Below are 16,425 nucleotides of genomic sequence, written 5' to 3' on the forward strand. Positions count from 1 at the left end.
GTTGTGGCTCACGGGCCTAGTTGCTCCGCGGCATGTGGGATCTTCCCAGACCAGGGCTCGAAGCCGTGTTCCCTGCATTGGCAGGCAGATTCTCAATCACTGCGCCACCAGGGAAGCCCTGGGTTGTTTATTTTTGGTGTTGAGTTGTAGGAGTTCTTTACATTTTCTGGGTATTAATCGCTTATCAGATATAAGCTTTGCAAATATCTTCTCCCATCCTGTGGGTTGCCTTTTCTCTCTGTTGATGGTGTGCTTTAATGCACAATGATATTTACCTTATACTTTGGTTATAACCCAATACAACTTGATTTATTTTCTTTTTCACATTGTTCCAGCTTTGGCTCCTGGAAACTCTGTCAGGTGGCTGGGTTTACTTTCTTTATTCTTCTAATTTTATTGAGGTATAACTCACATACAGCACTGTATAAGTTTAAGGTGTACAGCATGATGACTTGACGTACATACATCATGAACATGAACCACAAGTTTGGTGAACATCCATCATCTCACATAGGTACAAAATTAAAGAAATAGAAAAAAAAGTTTTTCCTTGTGATGGGAACTCAGGATTTACCCTCTTAACGACTTTCATATATAACATACAGTGTTAATTACATTTATCATGTTGTGCATTACATTCATAGTACTTAGTTTTCTTATAACTGGAAGTTTCTACCCTTTGACTGCCTTCCTCCAATTCCTCCTCCTCCTACCTGGGCTTACCTTTATTTTTTTTTAATTAACAAAAAATTTATTTATTTATTTGGTTGCACTGGAGCTAAGGCTCCTTAGTTGCAGCTCGCCTGCTCGTTAGTTGTGGCATGTGGGCTCCTTAGTTGCGGCATGCAGACTTCTTAGTTGCGGCATGCAGACTTCTTAGTTGCAGCATGCATGTGGGATCTAGTTCCCTGACCAGGGATCCAACCAGGGCCCCCTGCATTGGGAGCGTGGAGTCTTAGTCACTGCACCACCAGGGAAGTCCCGGGTTTACCTTGATTATGTTACTTTCTGCTTCCTAGTTATGCCGCCTTTATTTTATTTTTTATTTTTATTTTTAATTTTTGGCTGCACCATGCAGCTTGCTGGACCTTAGTTCCCTGACCAGGGATTGAACCCATGCCCTTGGCCGTGAGAACACAGAGTCTTAACCACTGGACCTCCAGGGAATGCCCCCCTATGCTGCCTTTCTTATACTTCCTTCTCCCTTCCTATATCCTATTAGGTTCATTAGTCTTTTTTCCTTCCATAGATGTGGAAGTTATACAACCTATTTCTAGTCTTTTAGTGGTTATCTTAAGAGTTTCACATTACTTTTTTTAAAAAATAAATTTATTTAGTTATTTATTTGTGGCTGTGTTGGGTCTTCGTTGCTGCGCATGGGCTTTCTCTAGTTGCGGCGAGCGGGGGCTACTCTTCGTTGTGGTGCGCAGGCTTCTCATTGCGGTGGCTTCTCTTGTTGAGGACCTCGGGCTCTAGGCGCTCAGGCTTCAGTAGTTGCAGCACGCGGGCTCAGTAGTTGTGGCTTGCGGGCTCTAGAGCGCAGGCTCAGTAGCTGTGGCACATGGGCTTAGTTGCTCTGCGGCATGTGGGATCTTCCCCAGACCAGGGCTCGAACTCGTGTCCCCTGCATTGGCAGGTGGATTCTTAACCACTGCGCCACCAGGGAAGTCCCCACATTACATTTTAATCTCAATCACTAGCCCTGGCCATTTCCTGAACACTACCGGATCTTACACTTGCATCCCTCCCCTCTTCCATGGTTGGTGGTCCAGGGTTTGGGTTTCTTTGACACCCCTTGCTCAGGGTGAGCTGCCCCCAAGCAAGCCCTGTGACAACGGCTCAAGACGGGGGCACGCAGCCTTTCCGTGGGCACAGGAAGTAAGATGGGACAGAAGGGGGCAGTCCCAGAGCCGGGCAGGGGGCTTTGGGCAGGGGGCTCAGTCCACCGGGACCTGGGAAGACTGTGTCACGTGCAGCCCTGTCACCCGCGAGCGAGGGTGGGGGCCTGCGGCACACCCAGGTGCCAGTGCCCACGTGGCTGCCCCAGCTGGCCGAGTGAACCTCAGGCGGAGGCCGCAGAAAGAAGGGAGGGGTCTGAGAAGCTCCGTGCCTAGCCACGCCCCGCCCCGCTATGCTCCAGCCCCTCGAGGGAGCCCCCGGCCCAGCCGTGCTCGCCTGATTCCTGCCAGCACTGCCACCAGGTCCCTCTGTCCACCCAAGCCAGGCTCAGCTTCATCTCAGCTGGGTCAGCTGCAGCCCTCCTGGGTGGTCGGCCTAGTGGCCACGGCGGGAGGGGGGCCTGAGGGGGACAAATGTTGGCTCCAGTTGGGGCGTGGCCTGTGCACTGTGCTCCCCTGGGGTGGCAGTTCTGGGCCCAGCCCTTCACAGGGAGAGCCGAGCAGGACCTGAAGGCCAGAATTCCAGAGGAGGGGGTGTCAACCACCCTGACATCCTGCCTACATGTCAAGGCCCCTGCTGTCCCACCAGGGCTCGACTTTGATGGGCAACAGGTGTCACTGAAGGTCAGCCACTCTGACAGTCAAGTCCTGGGCTTGGGACTGCGGTTCTCTGCCTCCACTGCCTGGGGGAGCAGAGAGCTGTAGGCAACCAGAGACCCAGCACCCAGCACAATAACACCCGGTGTTCACACCCACTCCCACGGTCACACCCGTGTTCACACCCACACCCATGTTCACACTCACACCAATGTCCACACCCACGCCCATGCTAACACCCACACTCACACCTGCACTCACACTCACACCCACATTCACACCCACTCACAACCACACCCACGTTCACACCCACACTCACACCTGCACTCACACCCACGCCCACGCTCACACCCACACTCACACCCCGGCTTTCAAGTCCCCACTCCTGACCCACCCTCCACCTCGGTGACTGTGTGGAGCTTCATGTGTGGGCACCAGCCACTGAGCCTCTCATCCCCTTCCAGTGTGACCCACCGCAGGGACAATCCCCATGCCTGGCGCCTTGTGGCATCTGGGCAGCGAGGGACCCATCTCCAGAGCCCTGGGTTGTCCGGAAGCAGCCCCCGAGGCGGGGTGTGGGGTACAGGCCATGGGCTAGGGGTAAAGTCCAGCTGTCCTGCAGGAAGCCTCGGGCCACCAACAGGCTCTGGAATGAGCACCCTTCAGAGTGTCCCACACGGGGCCACAGTGGTCGGTGAGCTGGGTCTGCACCTGAGGCTCCCCCGGAGGTGTGGGGCTTGCAGTGTCTTCTTACTGGGGACCCCCAGTGGCAGTGTCTGTGGGTCTCTTCTCTTCTCTGGGAGACGATGACTGGTCTCCACCGTGTGTGGGGGGCACTGAGGGAGGGGCTAGGGCCCCCCTGCTGCACACGTGAACTTTTCTTTCCCCCTGGCCTGGGGTTTCAGTCTGCGAGTTCAGCCGTTCTCTTAGGGGAACCCACGGTTCCATCCAGATCCGCCTGGAGAACACACCGTGTGCCCTGCCGTGGGGTAGGGCGGCCCTGGGGGCCTGTGCACAGATGCCCAGGTGCTGGGAGCACACTGCTCTGGCCTTCCTGGGTCCCCGCCCTTGGTCACCCTCTGACCTGATTAGGGCTCTGCAGAGAAACAGACCAATGGGAGAGAGCGGGAGGGAGGGAGACTGACTTATTTTAAGGAACTGGCTCGTGTGGTTGTGGCTTGTCCAGCAGCTAGAGACCCAGGGAGGAGCTGAGGCTGCAGCTCAGGGCCAGAGGTTGTGTACAGCAGGACTCCTTCTTCCTGGCGACCTCAGGCTTTTCTCTTAAGGCCTTCCACTCTTCGGATGAGACCCACCCACATTATCAGGGTCATCTGCTTTACTCAAATCTACAGATTTCCATGTTAATCACATGGAGAAAACCCTTCATGACCCCCACGTTCACTGCAGCATCATTCACAGTAGCTGAGAGGTGGAAGCAACCTAAATGTCCATAGATTGACGGATAAACAAAATGTGGTCTATTCATTCAATGAAATAGTATTCAACCTTAAGAAAGAAATTCTGACACCTGCTAAAACAGGGATGCACCTAGAGGCCATGGTGCTGAGTGAAATAAGCCAGACACAGAAGGACAAACACCGTCTGATGCCACTCATACGAGGTCCCTAGGGGAGTCAAATCCGTAGACAGAAAAGCAGGAGGGTGGGTGTCGGGCTGGGGAGTGAGTGTTTAATGGCGACAGTTTCGGTCTGGGCACAGGGAAAGTTCTGGAGATCTACTGCCTAACAAGGCCCGTATAGTTCATGCTACTGAACTGCATGCTTAAAAATGGTTAAGATGGTTAATTTTATGTTTTGCGCTTTGTACCACAAACAATACAAAAAAGACCAAACGAAAAGATTGTGGTTGATGACAGATGTTCAGTATATGTTAGTTCCCTTTTCTGAGTAATATTTTATGCTAATTTCACCACTGTAATCAGTACATATATGAAAAAACACACCCTTCACAGCAACACCTAGACTAGTGTTTGGGCAAACACCTGGGCTTGTAGCCTGGCCAACGGGATGCAAAACTGACCCTCACGCCCTCCTTCTCCGCAGGCCCTTGCCCTCCCCGCACCCCCTGCCCCCTGCCATCGTGCGGCAGCCCCCACCAGCCTTCTTCTCCTCCAGCTGTGGTCTGGGTGTAGAGATGTGACTAATTTCCTTGAAATGGTCTGGGGATTTTTGAGGGAAGGGGTGGGAAAATCTTTTCTCACCGTCACAAAGCCTGAAGCCACGGCCCGGAGCAGCCAGGACAAAGGTAGGGCGCCCAGAGCCGGCTTCTTCTTCCATCCTGGCCCGGGGCCGCTGGCCCGGTGCCCGCTGGAGCCATTTTGTCCCCGTCAGCACAGATCTTGCGGGCTCAGCAGCTGTCCTGGGCCTCAGCAGGAAATGTCCCTGTGGCTTCCATATTCTGGCAGGCGGAGGGCCAGCCAGGCCGGTGGGGTACAGGGCATACCTCGCCTGCTAGATTCGTCAGGTGGCCACGGGGCCGAGGCAGATGTGTGTCGGCGTGCGTGACCCCGGGGGCCATGCACGGGGGTGAAGGGAACTAGTGGGGGCCTGTCTGTGACCATCGCTGGGGGCAGGAGCTGGAGGGGGGATGGGAGAAGCCCCCTCAGCTCCAGCTTGTAATCACAGACCTCCGAGCGCCGTGGCCAGGCCAGCAGGTCACTGCCCGGACAGGAGCACAGGGACCTGGGCCCAGGGTCGGGAGCCAGAGCCGCCGCCCCGGGTCGGGGTGGCAGCGGGTGTGTGTGTCCGAGGGCTGAGCGCACATTGGCAGGGGTGTGTGTGCCGCTGTGGCGTCCTGTTACTAAACAGCCAGGCCACGGGGCTCCCTCGGGAGCCAGCTTTGCTCTTCTGAGCGGAAGGGGGTCAGGTTTCCCTGAGAATAGCCCCTGACCGCCCAGAGGACACCTGGCTTGGCCTCCCCATGGCCAGTCCATCCCCCTGGTCCCGTCTGCTCTGCATCCTCTCGCCCCTAGCTCGTGGCCAGCTGTCTTCTCCTGGGACTGTGGACCCCCAGCCCCTTCTGCACAGGGTGGCCCGAGGGGGACCCCAGTGCATTCGTTTATTGAACCTGTCTTTAGAGGGTGTCTGCAAAGTGCTGGCACCATGCTGGGCCCTGGGTCCTGGGGGATGTGAGGGCGACACCTGGCCAGGGAGGGCCGTCAACAAGAACCCTCACCAAGAAGTGATGACAGCCCGTGGGGCCTCCCGCTGCACAGTAGGGGGAAGGGGCTCACTGGGGAGAAAGGAACATCCCCTCTCCTGCCCTGGCCCACGATGTCCGTCCTTGCCGTGGCCCAGGGGGGCCTTGGCTGGGACCCAGGGTCAGAGAGGGAGCTCTGGGGTGAGGGGCTGCTCAGGCCAGGAAGGGCCACGTGGGGAAGGGCCAACCTGTCCCAAAATAGGGCTGACAGGATCTCCTGGCCATAAAAGGCTCTTGGAATCTGGACCCCAGGGACCCCGGGCAGCTGGATCCGCTAAAACTCAGCCGCCCCCTCTGCCCCTTGTACTCTGCCCACAGCAGCTCCAGCGCCACCGTGCAGTGTCCCCTCAGCCAGCCACAGACATGGTAAGGCTGCTCCCGGCGCCCGGCAGAGCCCCCGGTGGGCTGGGCTGGGCGGTCCAGCAGGAGCTGGGCAGTGCCTGGGGGAGAGAGGACGGCGGGCAGGCCTCTGCGCACACAGGGATCAGGCTGGGGCCGTGACCAAAGGTGGGAGGGTCTCTGGGGACCTGAGGAAGACGTCCAATGAGGCTGGGCAGAGAGCGTGGAGTGGGGGGCCCGAGGCCGGGCCCTGCCAGCCACTGGCGCCGCCCTTGCTCTGGGGCCCAGGCCGGAGCAGCCCTTTTGGAAAGCGGCCGGGGCGGTGGCAGGCAGGGTGGCCCGGCCCTGGACTATCGCTCTGGGATACCAGAACAGGCTGGGGCCTTCCCCCTGGCCCCCAGGCCAGGCTCCTCCCCACGCTGGCCATGGTGTCCCTCCCCTGGCCTCACTGGCTGTCTAGCGCTGTCCCACTGCACTCTCACGTGGCTGGCCTGCCCCTGCCTCGAGCGCCGTCCCCTCTGAGTGGCCTCGCGGAGCCTTGCTCTCCCCTCAAGACCCATCCCTGTGCCGCCTGGCCTCCAGCCTCCCCCGGACTGAGGGGTGGAGGGGCCCCTGGCGAGCCTGGGCCCGTGTCCCCACAGACGGAGCGCCTGACGGCGGAGCAGATCGAGGAGTACAAGGGGGTCTTTGAGATGTTTGATGAGGAGGGCAACGGGGCGGTGAAGACGGACGAGCTGGAGCGGCTCATGAGTCTGATGGGCATCAACCCCACCAAGAGCGAGCTGGCCTCCATGGCCAAGGACGTGGACAGAGACAGTGAGGCCGCCAGGGGCAGCGGGAGGGGCGCGTCACCGGGCTGTGAGTGGGGGGGGCTCGCCGCCCTCACTCGGGCACCCGCCGCTTGCTCCCCGCAGAGAAAGGGTTCTTCAATTGTGACAGCTTCCTGGCGCTGATGGGGGTGTACTGGGAGAAGGCCCAGAACCAGGAGAGTGAGCTCAGGGCGGCCTTCCGCATCTTCGACAAGGAGGGCAAGGGCTACATCGACTGGGACACGCTCAAGTAGGGCCGCGGGCCGGGCGCGGGGGCGGGGGCGGGGGGAGGGCCCGCTGGCTGCCACTCAGTGCAGGCTCCTGCAGGTACGTGCTCATGAATGCGGGCGAGCCCCTCAGCGAGCTGGAGGCCGAGCAGATGATGAAGGAAGCCGACAAGGATGGGGACGGGACCATAGACTACGAGGGTGAGTGGGAGATGGGCCCCGGGAGCCCGGCGGCCGGGTCAGGCCAGGCTGCCTACTTGTCCCTCTGCTCTCAGAGTTCGTGGCCATGATGACTGGGGAGTCCTTCAAGCTGGTCCAGTAGGAGCAGCCACTGCAGCCGTGGGAAGCCCGCTGCCTGCTGCCATCACCCTGCTGCCCACCCTGTCATCCACCCCACGCTGGCTCTGTGGCCAATAAACGCTCCAGCCAGACTCGTGTGTGCTTCACTGTCCCAAGGCTGGAAGAAGGGGCTGCAAAGCTGCGGGTCTGGAGAAGGGAGAGGGTTCTCCCGAGCTGCCCATCACACTTGGGCCATCACTTCTGTGGGATACCTGACACTGCCTACAGCCCAGCTCTGGGCTCCGGACACCAGCCGGAAGGCCAGGCTGGGCATAGGTTGAGGACCACGTACTCACACTGCCTGCCTGCCCTGGGAGGCGGCTGCCCCAGGGCCCCTCCCGGAGCTCTTTCCTCCATATGGAGATCACTTAGATAGAAACTTTATTCTCTCTCTCTCCAAAAAGCTGTAGACATCACAGCAGGCCCTGAGCCCTGAGGCTTAGGTCTGTGGGGCCTCATCTGGGCTGAGGGCCTGCTGGGCCTGAGCCAGGGGCCAGGGCTGAACGTAGCAGCGTGTGTGTGTGTGTGTGTGTGTGTGTGTGCGCGCGCGCGCGCGCGTGTGTGTGTGTGTGTGTGTGTGTGGCCAACACAGGGCCGGCTGGCTCAGATGCCCAGCGTTACATAGCAACGAGGCCAGGGCTGCAGCAATGTGCCGGACGGCTGGCCTTCCCGGGTGGGAAGGATGGTGAGGGTGGGCTGGGGTGCCCTTGCACAGTCCCCTGTGAGCACAGAGTGGCTGGTGGCATCGGGAGGCTCGGGAGAGCTTTCCTGCCCGCTCTGGGGGGCACCAGGGCTACAGCCAGGGGTGTTGGGCATTGCGGCCCCACTCCTGGGGCCCTGGAGGGGCCTCTAGGCATGAGGCCTCAGGGAGGGGGCTGGGCTACTGGGAAGGGGGTGGCTCTTCCTGTCTGGTTTTAGCCATCTTGACGGCCTCATCGTAGGAGGGCGGCAGCTCAGGGGCATACAGGCTGTAGGCGGGAGGGGTCACAGAGTCGAGGTCCAGCTCCCCCAAGGGCAGGGGCAGCCGCATGCCCAGCGGGTACTGCACAGAGCTGTAGGCTGCAGGGAACCAGAATGGGTTTGTGGCGACCGGTGGCTCTGGCCCTCACCAGTCCCCTGCCGCCCCTTCAGGCAGGTGGGCCGCCGGGTGAGGTCTGCCGGCACTCACATGACACAGTGCTGTGCATGGGGCTGTCGCTGTCCGCGGGGATGGCTGTCAGGTCGCAGGACTCAGGTGCTGATGGCAGGTGTGGCTGGGCGTGCGCCCGCTTCCGGAGACAGCAGAAGCGGACACAGCTGGCCGTGGCCCCACACAGCAGCAGTAGGAGCACAGCAAGCAGGAGGAGCCTGGGCGGGGGGGCGACATCTGCCGCTGGACCGACCCCTGGCCGCTGGGCGCCTGCTCCCTGGGGGCAGTCACAGCCCGGTTGCCCAAGACAAGGCGATGGATAGGGTAAAAGACAACCAGGGACTCTGTCTCCAGGCCGGAGACCTCCTCCCGGCCCGGCCTGGCCTCCTGCTGCTGGCCTGCCCTGGCTGTCTCTCCAGGGCTGGCCACAACTGGCCTTGGGCTTACTCCCAGGACACGCTGTCCCAGTCCGACTGCACAGTCCTGTGCCCAGACCAATGACCATGTTCACAGGGGCCTCCCACAGGGGCGGGGAGCGAGGGAGTGGGAGGTGGGCAAGCAGGCTACAAGGGAAGTCCTGCCCAGGGCCCCGGGGGTGTCCCTAGCCACGGGGGACTCAGGCAGGACCCACGCAGGAGGTCGCCCCTGGTGCTGGGGGAGGAGGCTGGGGTCGGCATGCCAGGCTCTCAGGGCCCCAGCGCCTTCCCGCCAGCGGCCCAGGAGGGGGACAGTGCTGGCGACGCCTCGGCCGTGGAGCCAGGCGGGGTGGGGGTCTGGTGGGCCTGGCCCGGCGGAGAACCGTCGCACCCGGCTGCGCGCCGCGGCCTCCACTTACCCCACGTGCCACAGGCTGCTCCAGCGGGCCTGGGGCGGGCACCTGCGGGGACGGGGGCACTTGGAGCAGGCGAGGCAGGGCCCGGCCGACCGCCCTGCCCGAGCCTCCCCCAGGGTGGGGCCAGGCCCCAGCTCCCTCCCCCCCGCCCCCACTTACTGATCCGAGGGGTCGCAGCTGCCTTCCGCGAAGCCCAGCGCCACCTGTGGGGACAGGGATGAGCCCGGGCCAGGGCGCGCCGAGCGCAGACCCGCCCCGCGGTGCATGAGCCGAGCGCCCCGCGACCCACCTGCGGCAGCGGCAGGAGCGGCGGCAGCAGCAGGAGCCCGCGGTCACCCAGAGCGCCAGCGAACATGCTCAGCGCCGACGGGAAGCGCGAGCCCACTAGTCTCGAGGCTTTATGGAGGCCCCGCCCCTAGGCCCTCCCAGCGCAAACCCCGCCCCCAGAGACCGCGCCCATTGGAGGGCTCGCCCTGTAGCCGCGCCCATGTGCCTCGCCCCTACCCTCCGCCCAAGGGTAGCCTCGCCCTTTAGCGGCCCCGCCCCCGCAGGCTCTGGGCAGGCCCCAGATTCCCCCGCTCCACGGCCCCGCCCACACAAGCCACGCCCACAAGCCCCACCTCTTGGCCCTCCCATCAGGTCCGTTTTCTCTGTTTCCTCAGCCTAGGATCGCGGGGTCGGGGGCGGTCTCGCCCCGTTGGCTTCTTGCAGTCGGGCTTGGGGTGGACCGGGGCGCACCCTGAACAGCTGTGGCCCGGTCTGCACAGGGTGTGGCCTCGGAGGGTGGCGGCCAGGACACACGTGGCCACGCCTCGCACACACCCCGGTGCTCAAGGTAAGGATTGCAGCAGTCAAGACGCTGGGGCGTTCCTAGCGCGCTGTTCAACTACATTTCGTGTGCGCGCTCGCCGCGGGCGCTCGCTGCCCCTCTGCCTTCCGCTCCGCCATCCGGCGCTCAGGCTGAGGGAGGTGGTCAGCGCGGCAAGGTGCAGGGTGGTGTGTCTTGTCTGGGGAGGGTGGGAGGAGAAGCTACCCTGCCGTGTTTTTCTTCATTGCACTCAGGACGTACTCCACAAGCATCTCCCCACTGGAGGGGAAGTGACCGCAGCTCCTTGAGGGCAGGGCCTCCTCGGCCTGGCTCTCTCATGCCTGGATCTGCCAGCTACCTGCTCCATGATCTCTGCTCTGCCTCTGTCCTGCAGCTGTCCAGCACCTTCTGGCTGTACCATGGTCCTCAGGGCCCCTCCTGACTACCCTCTTCCTCCATTCTGCTTCGGAGGCCCGGCTCAGGAGTGGGAGGGAGGGGGATGGGCACTGGTCCAGCCAGCAGGCAGGAGTGCAGGCAGGGCCTTGGGCAGTGAGTACCAGGGTCCGCTGGTTCTAAACCCTGAGAGCCAGGCCAGGGTTTAGAGGAGAGTGGCCTGCCCCTCCCACGGGCCAGCCTGAGGGGGAGGCAGGGGCAGTGGTCTGCAGGGAGGACTTCCTTCTGGGGCCTGGCCTGGGCTGCAGGACCCTGGCTTCTCTTCTCACCTAGTGAGAAAGCAGCCCCTGTGAGGGCTAGGAAAGGACCTGGGTCTGCCCACCAGCCTGAAGTCCTGCAAAATGCTGCTCTGTGGACACCGTCACTGGCTCAAGGTCAGGCAGATGGCAGACTTCCAGGCACCAAGGGCACCGAGGAAGTGGAGTGAGGGCTCCAGGCTGGTGTCCTGAAGCCTGTGCCTAGGAAATTCCCCGGATGCACCTTGCCCTCCACTCCTGCCAGGGAAGGCCGCGAGTGCTCGCCTGGGGGAGGCACGGGGGTGGCGTGGGCGGGCTGGGCGTGCTGGGGTGTACACAGGGGGCCCGGATGGGTGGGCTCTGTGGGGACAGTGTCTAACCTGCCACTCTCCAGAAGGCAGGGGCTGGGTGCAGGCACTATTCTGGGCTCCCAACAGGGTCTCATGGGCTGGGAGTTGGGGGCTTCTCCCTTGAAGAGCTGGTCAGGACCCAGAAGGCTGAGCCCAGACTCACTTCGGAAAAGTGGAAAACCAAACTCATGGGCTGGGTGTCCCCCGGACCCTGGCTGGGCTGTGAGGGACGACACAGTGAGGGCGTGTCCCTGACATTTGCTCGCTCCTTGCTTGGGGGCATCAGGGACCCTGGAACTTGGGAGGAGCAGGGAGGCCTAAGGGGCCGCCTGGGCTTTGGAGCCTGCCGCCCCCCTCCCTCCCCGCCGGCCTCTCTGGGTGTGGAGCCCCGCAAGCCGCCCCCCTCCCCCCGCCACGCCCAGTTGTTCCCCCAGGGCTCAGTCTTCCAGGCCGAGTTCACTGTTTTATGGACCGACTTGTGAGTGAGGGTGGGAAGCAGGGGCTGCCCCCCTGGGACTCTGTCCCCATCTCTCCTTCACAGCTCACTGCAGGGCTCACCGCAGGGCTCACCGTGGCCCACACTGCAGGCCTGGATGCACAGGTTCACACAGGGTTTATTGACAGGTCGGCGGGCGCAGCTCTTCCCCCCACCAGGACCTTGAAAGGCTGGGCGGGTGCTGGTGGGGCTGGGGGCTCCGAGGGGCTCAGGCTGGGAGCAGGTTGTGGTCAGGACTGGCCTCATTGCCTGTTCTGAGTGTGGGGCTGGGACAGGAGCTCTTGGCCCCGGGCTCACTGGATACAGGGCAGCAGGAGGTGGCCGTGCCTGTGGAGGTGGGGTGCCCCGGCCATGGGGCCATGCGGGGGGCCACCCTTTTGAAGCTGCCCAGCAGGGATGTCCAGGTCCCAGGCCCCTGGTTGGCTCTGCTGGGTCCACAGACCGGGGGAGGGCTTCAAATGTGGCAGGAAGATCCGAGGGGCTCTGTGGAGAGACTCCTGTGGCCTCAGGGGCCCGTCACCACCTGCGCTACAAAGAGGACCTTGTAGGTCTCCTTCACGTCCCCCCTGAGCTGCAGCAGGGCTGACGCCATGAGTGGGTGGTCCGGCTGGAAGGGGAGAGGCGGGGAAGGAGGGGGACCCTCGGTCAGCTGGCACAGCGGACAGATGTTTTCTGGCCGTGGCGCTGCCCACCTCACCTGCCCAGGGCCCCCCCGCAGTCCCCTCCCTGGGTGGGGGCAGGGCTGTCATCCTGCCCAGCTTGTGGCTTTCGAAGGCTCCCCGGCCGCCGTCCAAGGCACCTACATCAAAGTCGATGGGTGGCATCCAGGAGATGCTGATGGTCTTGGTCTGGCCGCGCTCCACAAAGCCCTTGGAGGGCTCGATGGTGAAGCCCTTGTGCTGCAGGGACGCGACGCTGTCCAGGCTGAAGTCGACAGTCTGCAGGCGTTGGTGCTGTCAGCAGGTGGGCGGGCACAGCTCCCGGGAAGCGGCGGGACTGGGGATGAGGGCGCCCAGCACCTGCCCTCTCAGCCCTGACCAGCAGGCTGCCCGCCCCACACCTATCGAGGGGCAAGGCCAGGAGGGGCCTGGGTCGCCCAGGCAGTGGTGGATGCAGAGGTGCCAGGCAGGCCAGGGAAGTGCTGTGGTCACCTTCTTTGCGGACAGCTGGGTGGTCCGGATGCAGCCCACCTGCAGTTCTCGGGTGGCAGGTGGGGCCGGCGTGTCCGTGTCCAACTGGACATAGGCCAGGGTTACCAGGATGGGCTTCAGCTCCTCAGCTTCTGGAGAGGGAGGGCCTGGCTGGGGGCTCAGGGCAGGGGGGGTACCACCAAGGGAGTGTGGGAGCTGGGTCCGGCAAGGATAGTGGGCGAGGCTGGGCGAGGACAGCCGGCTTTGGGGGATGGGCCGGGAATGCCGGCCCTACACCCAGGCCTCCAGGGCCAAGGGTGCGGTCAGAACAGGACTGGTCCTCCTACTGCCGCCCTGGCCCTGTTGGGGCTCCCAGCACTTCAGAGGGCTCACCCTCTGTGCGCTCGGGGTCCAAGGCAGGGATCACGGTCAGGGACTCCACAGGCACATCCAGGGGGTCTCCGCCTTCCACAAACATCGTGTGCTTGCGGGCCGAGCCCTTCAGGAGGATCTGGTGGGAGATTTTCTGGGGGCAGGAGCACAGCAGACTCGGTCCGCGACCCGCGAATGGGGCTCCGGGAGTAGGCAGTGCTGGGGTGCAGACCCGTGGGACCCGGGACTCTGGTCTCTCCACCTCATGACCCCCAACCTGACGCAGAGCCCCCAGGCAACAGGACTCCAATGTGGGGCCGTTTGGGGGAGGGCGAGGGCCTCAGACACGCGGACGCGGGCGGGTTGGGCCGGGAGCAGGGGTCCAGGCTGGGCTCCTGGAGCTGCACCTTTTCGAAGAGCACGACCTGAAGCCGGTCAGAGAAGTACAGGCTCTCATGGTCCGGGCTGAAGGTCACGGTGAAGTCCTGCGCCCTGCCCGGCTCCATGACGCCCTCCACCGGGATCACGCTGAACACGCTCTGGCCGCTGTAGTTCTGCGTGCCTGGGGGCAGGGCGGCCTGGCAGGTCCGGCTCCCCCCGCAGTGCCCAGCGCCCCCCAACCCCGCACCCCCACGCCCCTGCCAGTCCCCTGCCAGTCCCCTGCCAGCAGCGGTCACCCCCTCAGCCGGCCAAGCTCACCCACGACTTCCGTCCTCTGGGCCGGGGAGGCCAGGAACTGCGGCAGCCGGTGCTCGTCTCCGCTCCCGGTGGAGAGGCTGTCCAACTGCATGGAGAACTTGATGGGCAGCGGGGAATTGTTTTGCAGCTGCAAGGAGCAGGGCTCAGTCACTGGACCAGCTGGACTGGCCAACCGATGGACGGGCTGCTGCAACCAGGTCTCAGCTCCCTCTGCTGCCCCGGGCCACACCCTGGGCAGTCAGGCTCAGGCTGGCCTTCAGCCGAACCAGCATCCCTGCCCAGGCTCTTCTCTGCCCTCACCCTCTTCCACTGAGAGCACCCCATGCCCCCATAAAACACTCCCTGGAATCCCTGGCCTGGGCTGTGCTGTCAGGACCTGGACTAAACTGGGCAAGGAAGCAGGTGTCCTGTGGGTGGCTCCATCCTAAGGTCGCCACGTCCCTCAGACCCTGGGGGAGCAGCAAGAGGCAGGCGTGCTTCCCTGCCTGGGCTGGGGAGCCCACACGGCCCCTCCCCTGAGCCGTCCCTGAGCTGAGCTCCACCCCCCCGTCCCAGGTGGGGCAGCCCACGCAAAAGCCCCGAGGCAGGAGGCCCGGGCACCGGGGAGGTGGGGGAGGAGGGTGTGCATCCTCAGCTTCTCCTGCTAGAGAGGGCTGTGGAGGTGACTGCTGCTGGGGGTGGGGTGGGAGCGGCCTGCACCCGCGCCGGCTCCCTGACCAAGGCAGGGCTGACCCCCTCCTGGGGCACGACCCCTCCCAGGAGGTGGGGCAGGCGCCGGTCCCTGCCGCACACTTTACCTTGAAGCCCGTGGAGGTGGATTCTCCGGCGATCACGTAGCCCATGTTGAGGACGCCTCCTTCAATGGAGCACGTGGTCACGGACGCCACACCTGTGCCCACGAGGGCCAGGGAGAGCGTGCCTCTCTTGGTGGTGACCTCCAGCACTTCCTGGGCCTGGGGAGACCACGTCCCTTAGCGTGGAGCAGACACGTGTCAGAGACAGGTGTGGGAGCTCCGTCTCGGAGCAGCTGGCTCAGGACGCGCGGGACCTAAGATGGCTTGGAGCTCCCTGGCCTTCTCCTCCTCCTTCCAGCAAGAGGCCAGGGCCCAGAAGGGCCAGCAGCTCCCCGGGCCTGGGCACTTGGCGGGTGAGCAGAGTGGAGAATGGGGCCGTGGAGCCCCAGGGCTGCAGCCCGGCTCAGGGTGGGCCGAGGACTCACCAGGACGCTTTCACGGGGGGAGAAGGACAGCTCCAGGACCTGGGTCTCTCCAGACACCAGCTTGCGGATGGGATTCAGCAGGACAAAGGGGCCGTTGGGGTTCAGCACGGAGTACTCCAGCTGATGGCCCAGTGTCAAGGATGGGTGACAAGTACGGGGCCGCAGCCCTTCGCCAGATGCCCCGTCCCCCTGCAGCAGGCTGCCTGGGCCGGGTATGGACAAGGATACGTCGAGACGCTCGGGCGAGATGTTCTGGATGGAGACCTTCTTTATGCCGCGTTGTCCTGAAACGGGGGAGTCAGGTCACTGCCCAGGCCTGGGGGTGGGGCATGGGAGCCCAGGCGGTGATGGGGTGCCTGGGTCCCTATGGGTGGGGGATGGCCGTGGGGGCTGGGCCCGATCAGGACACACCCACAGCGATGTCGCCGAAGTCAGCGATGGTCCTGCCTTTGTCGGACGTCACCACGATGGATGGTGCTACCGCTGGACACCACAGCTCCAGGTACACGGCGTTGTGGGGACTGAGGTGGCGGGTAGCTGCTGAGGGCGGAGTGGGCACCGCGTGCCCCGCCCTCTCAGCCTGACCCCATGCCGGCCCCGCCCAGATCTGGGGGGCTGCAGAGCGGGGACGGTGACTTCTTGGCCGACCACGCCCCACCCTGCCCAGAGCACCGCACCTGAAGCTCAGGGGTTCCGTCCCCTTCCTGTCTTTGGTGTCACCACTGGCAACAACACAGGGGACCACAAACTTGTCAAACTTCCCCTGGAAAGATCTGGTCAGGGTGGCCTGCGCAGCCCGGTACTCCTGGGAGCTGCAGTGGAACCGGCAAGTGCTCTCACACCCCTATCCCTAGGCTGCCCCCAGCGGCCCAAGAGGCCCCGCGCTGCCCTCCATGGAGGGGTCCATAAGGCCGTGCCTGCTCCCCAGGGCCCTGGGCTAGAGGGTATGAGGTGGCAGCCTTGGGGGGCCACGTTGTGGCCCAGGCTGTGGCTGTCCCAGTTTTGTCTGACCAGCTGGTTTTCTCACCCCTTCCCTGGTTGCTGTGGCGGCCTCCCCCCTCCCCCAGGGTCTGGTCAGGCACCTAACCAGAGAGCCATGTTCCTGGAGCCACAGGCAAGGGTCCAGGGCTGGCAAGTGGCTCAAGCCCACTGGAGTTCTCTGGAGCTCGTTTGGCAGCTGGGGAGGCTGGGGTTGCTGAGCTGGGAACGTGGGAATCAGGGGCTCAGCATCTCCCCAGCCCCTGGCCTGAGGTTGTTCACAGGGACCCTGGGC

General features: G+C 63.2%; 2 protein-coding genes across 2 annotated transcripts in view; both read right to left on the reverse strand.

Annotated features, from left to right (window-relative positions):
- Window positions 1-8,221: 8,221 nt before the first annotated feature.
- On the reverse strand, window positions 8,222-10,618 carry TMEM52 (transmembrane protein 52). Its single transcript, XM_065893330.1, is given in 6 exon segments — window positions 8,222-8,487; window positions 8,597-8,775; window positions 9,393-9,434; window positions 9,549-9,592; window positions 9,679-9,804; window positions 10,556-10,618. Coding segments are annotated over 6 exon segments (720 nt in total).
- A 1,619-nt stretch (window positions 10,619-12,237) lies between these two features.
- Window positions 12,238-16,425, reverse strand: part of CFAP74 (cilia and flagella associated protein 74) — a 56,448-nt gene continuing 52,260 nt past the window's right edge. The window contains exons 28-38 of the mRNA XM_065892100.1: window positions 15,830-15,964; window positions 15,564-15,673; window positions 15,381-15,436; window positions 15,153-15,272; window positions 14,731-14,886; window positions 13,934-14,060; window positions 13,642-13,796; window positions 13,252-13,388; window positions 12,884-13,040; window positions 12,536-12,670; window positions 12,238-12,339 (exon numbers count right to left, since the gene is read on the reverse strand). Coding sequence (XP_065748172.1) covers window positions 12,238-12,339; window positions 12,536-12,670; window positions 12,884-13,040; window positions 13,252-13,388; window positions 13,642-13,796; window positions 13,934-14,060; window positions 14,731-14,886; window positions 15,153-15,272; window positions 15,381-15,436; window positions 15,564-15,673; window positions 15,830-15,964 — 1,390 coding nt within the window. The remainder of the gene's footprint in view (window positions 12,340-12,535; window positions 12,671-12,883; window positions 13,041-13,251; window positions 13,389-13,641; window positions 13,797-13,933; window positions 14,061-14,730; window positions 14,887-15,152; window positions 15,273-15,380; window positions 15,437-15,563; window positions 15,674-15,829; window positions 15,965-16,425) is intronic.

This window comes from Phocoena phocoena, chromosome 1 (assembly GCF_963924675.1).
Source record: "Phocoena phocoena chromosome 1, mPhoPho1.1, whole genome shotgun sequence".
In the NCBI taxonomy this organism is placed as follows: domain Eukaryota; kingdom Metazoa; phylum Chordata; class Mammalia; order Artiodactyla; family Phocoenidae; genus Phocoena; species Phocoena phocoena.